Source organism: Elephas maximus, chromosome 13 (assembly GCF_024166365.1).
Source record: "Elephas maximus indicus isolate mEleMax1 chromosome 13, mEleMax1 primary haplotype, whole genome shotgun sequence".
NCBI lineage: Eukaryota > Metazoa > Chordata > Mammalia > Proboscidea > Elephantidae > Elephas > Elephas maximus.
This window is the reverse complement of record NC_064831.1, coordinates 73,130,080-73,136,079: the sequence shown is the minus strand read 5'-3', so window position 1 is coordinate 73,136,079 and position 6,000 is coordinate 73,130,080. Positions and strand designations below refer to the sequence as shown.

The 6,000-nt window shown below is 49.6% G+C and overlaps 1 protein-coding gene across 1 annotated transcript in view; it reads left to right on the top strand.

Moving 5' to 3' along the window:
• Nucleotides 1–4,119: 4,119 nt before the first annotated feature.
• The window catches only part of SH3GL3 (SH3 domain containing GRB2 like 3, endophilin A3), a 194,673-nt gene continuing 192,792 nt past the window's right edge, over nt 4,120–6,000 (top strand). Inside the window, exon 1 of the mRNA XM_049852581.1 lies at nt 4,120–4,242. Within this exon, the coding sequence (XP_049708538.1) occupies nt 4,198–4,242 (45 nt within the window). The 5' untranslated portion in view covers nt 4,120–4,197. The remainder of the gene's footprint in view (nt 4,243–6,000) is intronic.

Below are 6,000 nucleotides of genomic sequence, written 5' to 3'. Positions count from 1 at the left end.
TCTAAACCAAAATGAAAAGTCAAAAATAAAGAACCAATGAAGACTACAAAACATAGACAAAAAGAAGAGATACAGTTATTGCTATGTGATTGTTATGGATTGAATTATGTCCTGCGAAAAATGTGTGTTGTAAATCCTAACCTCTCTGCCTATGATTGGGGCCCTGGTGGTGCAGTGGTTAAGAGGTCAGGCTGCTAACCAAAATGTCGGCAGTTTGAATCCACCGGCCTCTCCTTGGAAACCCAATGGGGCAGTTCTACACTGTCCTGTAGGGTCACTATGAGTTGGAATCCACTCAACTGGCAATAGAGCTTTTTTTTTCTGCCTGTGGTTATAATCCGATTTGGAATGGAATGTCTTTATTATATTAATTAGGTGGGATTGGTATAGGGTGTGTCTTGAGTCAATCTCTTTTGAGATGTAAAAAGCGGTTAAACAAGCTTGAAGGAGGAAAGATGAGGGAAGAGAGATGCCAAGCCACATGAAGATTGCCCAGGAGCAGAAGCTCAAAGAGACAAGGACCTTCCTCCAGAGCCAGCAGAGAGAGAAAGCCTTTCCCTAGAGCTGGCACCCTTACTTCAGACTTCTAGCCTCCTACAACCATGAGAAAAATTTCTGTTTGTTAAAGCCATCCATTCACTTGTGTTATTTCTGTTTTAGCAGGACTATCTAGATAACTAAGACAGAATTTGGTACCAGAAGAATGGGGGCTGCTCAAACAGATAACCTAAAGTATGGATGTGGTTTTGGAACTGGGTAATGGGTAGAGGCTGGAAGAGTTTTAAGGTGCCTTTTTTTTTTTGAACAGTAAAAGCCTAGATTGACTTGAAGGCACTGTTGGTAGAATTATAGACATCAAAGGCAATTCTGGTGAGGGCTCAGAAGGAAATGAGAAGAGCTATAGGGAAAATATTGTCTTAGAGAGTACATATGGCATCAGCAACAGAACGTTGCTAGAAATGTGGACATTAACTGTGCTTCTGGTTTTTTTTTTTTTTTTTTTCTGGTGAGGCTTTAAAAGAAAATGATACTTAGAAGATAACTAAGACGGTGATAAAGTAAAATAGGAGACAAAAAGCCATAAATACAACAAAATATGTTATTTCCTATGGATAAAAGGTCCAATCCACAGGAAATGACAGTCATATGCATCTATAGGCAGATAACCTAACACTGAAATATTTAAGCTACACTCCCAAATACAAGTTACAATTGACACAATCACGATTTTAACAAGAGGGTGTAAAACACCTCTCAGTCTTTGACAGGTGAAGTAGAAAAAACTTGGGACACAGTATTTGAATGATAAACTCCAAAGACTTGATTTATGAGCTAAATGATAATACTTTGAAACATTAACCAGTGTACTTCCCTCCCCCCCATGATCCAAGAAAATTTCTTCTACTCCCCATTCTCACAGGTGGATCTGAGTCGCTCACTATAGCAGCAGGTACATGGATTGCAGCTATTCACTAGATTCAAAAGCTGGCCCAAGCACAAGACAGAGAGATGTCAGTGCAGGCCAGCATAAAACTGTACCAGGGGAGGGGTAGGGGAGGTAACAGCCAAGGACCACAAGAAAAGGAACGTTGGAAATTGGCAACATTCAAGCCTTTGCCAGAATATGGACCATCTGTCTAGAGTGTCCAGGACAACCAAGGTGTCCCTCTTGTCACTGACATGCGAAGACCACCAAATGCCCAAAAGCCGTTCAATTTGGAGTGATGCTTATCTACGCCTCTAGACTCTGCCTAGTCCCCAGTGGTTTCATCCCATGTGGACAACTCTTTGCCAAATAGCCCAGGACGTTTGTACGTCCTTTCCCTAAACCGGAGCCCTGGTGGCACAGTGGTTGAGAGATTGACTGCTAACCAAAGGTCGGCAGTTTGAATCCACCAGCCGCTCCTTGGAAACCCTGTATGGCCATTCTAGTCTGTCATATGGGGTAGCTACAAGTTAGAATCAACTTGAAGGCAATGGGTTTGGTTTGGGTTCCCTAAACAGAGACACAAAAGCTATAGGCTCTTGGGTGGTTGGAGAGGTGATGGTATTATGAAGAGAAAGCCTTGAATTGGCAAAGGTGGCACCAGCTAGCATGAAATTGAAATCACCCTTGAGCTAGGAGCTGCAATAGAACACACGTCCCCTGTTACAGATAAATTAAAATTGTGCACTCTGGAAACTGAGAAAGCATATTATTTCAAATCTCCATGGTACATTTATGAAATTTAACACAATAGGTTATGCAGAAAAACGTCAAGACACTTAATTTGACAGTAGTACTATAAGTTTGGAATTTAATGTACAGTGAAGGAAAGAAATTAAGCCACCTAGAAAAAACTTTTTAAATTGTTCTGAATAACATTTGGATCAAAGAGGAAATAAAAAAATGCAATTATGAGTTTAATTTAGAAAATAGTAATAAGGACAATATTACTTATGAAAATAAAATGTGAAACCAAAGGCATACTCAGAAGGAAAATTCATAGCTTTACATTATAAAACAAGAAAGAATAAACATAAACAAAACACATATCAAAGAGTACTCAAATAAACTTGAGTATAGTGGGCATTTGTTGTTGCCTTTTTTTGTTTGTTAAAATTTTTGGCTGCCTGGCATCTGAACCTTCTTCCTGTATTAAATCCACCATCTCAGACACAGGGCCTGAGCACATAACCTAAACTTGGCTACTCAAATGCTGCCCTTGGAACTTTGAACCTGGAGTGTGTGCCTGAAAGAAGCAGGGAACAGCTCAGCCCCCATTTCAGAGGAAGAACACCATCAACCTTTCCACACCTTCCCAGCAAAGGTGAAAAAACTGAGGCACAGGGAGGTGTAGTTACCAGCCCAGTCCTCGCTGGGATGAAGTCAGGGCTAAGGATGCAGACACAGCTGGGAGCTGGGAGCTAATGGGGGGGTGGTAGTGGGGGGAGAAGCTTTGTGACCTTTGCCAGAAACGAATGCCATACTGGAGTGGATGCCAGGTCACAGGTGTAGAACAGAACGGTCCCAGGCAAATGGGGGTTCTTGGTCACTCCAGATGGGGCCTGATGCGGGCCCAAGCAGCGGATCTTTTTTCTTTCAGGTGGAGAGGGAAGGATGAAGATGTTTGTTTCTTCCCGTATTAAGTATTGCAAAGAGTGGGTTCTAGTTCTTGGGACCCCTCAGGCCCTTTGGAAATCAGATTCAGGCAGATGCTGACCTGCTGGGGGCAGCTCTGACGCGAAGGTCAACAACTTCTAACTGGGCCTGGGCTGCAGGCGCCTTGACCTCTGTACCCTGTGCAAAATGACGCGTTGTAGCTAATACACCTGGTAGTGGTTACCGGCGGACCCTGGTCCCAGTCTTGGTGAATTCCCTGGGGTACTGAGTGTGGTGTTCCCAGCACTTTAGAGATAATTGCTCTTAATGCAGTTGACAGTATGCTCAGCGTTCCTGGGAGGTGAGCGTCGTATTTTTTTCTTAGTAAATTACCCCATCAGTTCTCGGGTTCCTAGAGGACCGAAATCATTTGGGCTGCTTCCACCCAGAGCACAAAGGGAAATAGCCCTGCCGCCCAGACCAATTTTCTATCTGCAGCTCCCCACTCCTGTTGCATTTCTCTCTCCCTAGGCATATTTCGGCAATGGCTAATGGCTATGCATATTTCAGAGCGACCCTTTCTCAAAATGTGCCAGAGGGAGGCGATGTTGCCTGTGAGCAAAAGGTTCCATACCAAGTTCTAAAAGCACAGAGAGGTGATCCCTCTCCCCTACAGGCGACAGTCGCAAAGTCAGATGCATCCCGTCCTGTGCCCAGCAAGAAACCCTGTGTAACCCTGCTCCCCGGCTCCCCACCCCCACCCCAAGACATCCCCACGCCTAGCTTGCGGGGCCCATCTTCCCCGCCCCGCAAGTCTTCCCGGTCTCCACGCAACAATGAAGCGTGGGCGGCCCCAGCAGCTTCATTTGCATACTGCCGCGGCGTGGCCAATGGGCTGCGCAGGGGCTTTGGAACGCAGTGTTGCCATCTGCGTGCGCGCGTGTGTGCTAGTGTGACAGCGGCTGTGGCTGTGGCCGTGGCGGTGGCCGTGGGAGGCGGGCCCGGCGGAGCCCAGGCGCGCGGGGACCGGCCCGGGCGCCCGCCCCCCAGAGCGTCGCGACCGCGTGGCCGGGCCGAGCCCAGAGACCATCTAGCCCCCGCGGGGCGCAATCGCGATGTCGATAACCGGGCTGAAGAAGCAGTTCCACAAAGCCAGCCAGGTAGGGAGGCAAAGCGGAGGGAAGGAGGGCAACAGGGCTGCGGTCCCCCGAGGCTCCCCGGCCTTTGGGGTCCGCCTTTCTGAGGGACCTCTCCCAGGGTTCGGTTTCTTCCCGCCCAAGAGGGTGCGCGGCTGGGGAGAGGGACCGCCTGCCCTCCTCTCAGCTCCTTGGCGCCTCCTGCTTTCCAGGCCCCCGCCTCCGGCTCTACCCCAGCTCCTGTAAATAGGAGAGGTTTGGCAGAGGTGGCTGCAGGGTCTGGGGCGCGGGAGAGATAGTAGGCGTCCCAAGGCCTGGAGGCTCCGCTCGGTGTCTCTCCCCGAGCCGCGCTGGGAGGTGCGCCGTCCCGGCTGGTCCTTCCTCGAATTCCCCCGCCTTCTGGCTGAGGCCAGGAGCGCGCGGGGCACGTCCTACCGTTTTGGGGCGGCCAGCGGGCACTGGCGGTTTCGGGGATGCACCGTACTTGGCGCCTGGCTGGGCCCCATGGCGCTCCCAGCGCGCGCCCCGAAATGGACCTCGCTAGACTGCGCCTGACTCCCGGGCTGGGGCGCTCCGCTGCCGTCCTTTCCCTCCTCGTCGCCTTTCCTGTGGTGGCCCGGGGCTCGGCACCAGGCTCCTGCTCTCAAAGAACTGACAGTCTGGTGGGGAGACACGGAAGCAGACACGTAAAGAAACAGTGCTAGACACACCTCCGCGCACAGAGGATGGCAGATAACACAGTGGGGGCGTCAGGGAAAGCTTCCCGGAGGAGGAGACACGTCATTTGAGAATTAAATATGAGTAGGAATCTTGTTTGAGGGTCTGGGAGGAAAGGAGGGAGAGCCTTCTGAGCAGAGGGAAACAGGCAGAGAGGCATGAAATTGCCGTGTGTGTGTGTGTGTGTGTGTGTGTGTGTGTGTGTGTGTGTGTGTGTGTGTATTGACAGCAAGCAATTTAAAGATTGCAGGCTCTTCCAGCCACGGCAGAGTTCACATTGTAAAACCTGCGCCCACACTTACTTCTGGATCTGTTGCTGTACCCAACACCAGCTCCGCCCTCCTCCTCCAAATCGGCTGGAACCATGGTGGACAGATTTCATTCAGAATCCCCATTTATGATTCTGTGTCTCCCACAAATTGGCCCTAAAAGGCAGCTGAAATTAGAGGATTCTCTTCTAACCTCAGTACCATGCTGAAAGTCCCTGCTGTCCCTTCTTCCACGGCCTTCCAGAGGAAACTGGGTGGTGCCATTTCCAGCTGTGAACACTGGGTGGACCCTGGTGCTAGTCAGGCTGATAAGGAGTGTTGGAGGTGGGGCCAGTTGGACCAGGGGGGAGGTGTTGGTTTCACTGCTGGACCCCAGCACTTTGAGGGGTCTGTGGGACATTCAGATGTCAATGACCTGGGAAAGGTGCATATCCTAACCAGGAGGCAAGGCCAACACTGGAGCTAAAGATTGGGGGGGGGGGGGGCTTCCAGCCCCCAAAGACTTAAAAATAAAAGTGTGGATGAAAGTGAGAAATACAGAGACCTGAGGGAGCGCTCATATTTAGGGACAGTGTTTACCCTGGTACTTGGTGAGCAGTGACCACTCAATATTTATTGAATGAATGATTTTTGGGGGAGGGGAAGGATGGAGGATCACAGGAAGGAAGGAACCCTGGGAGAGAGAAGAGTGTCACGAAACCCTGAGAGAGGGCGCCTTTGAAGACAGGAGCAGTCAACAAGTGCTACTATGAGCCAAGAACTGAGAAGTGTACTCTCCGCTTGTGTAGCCAGGAGG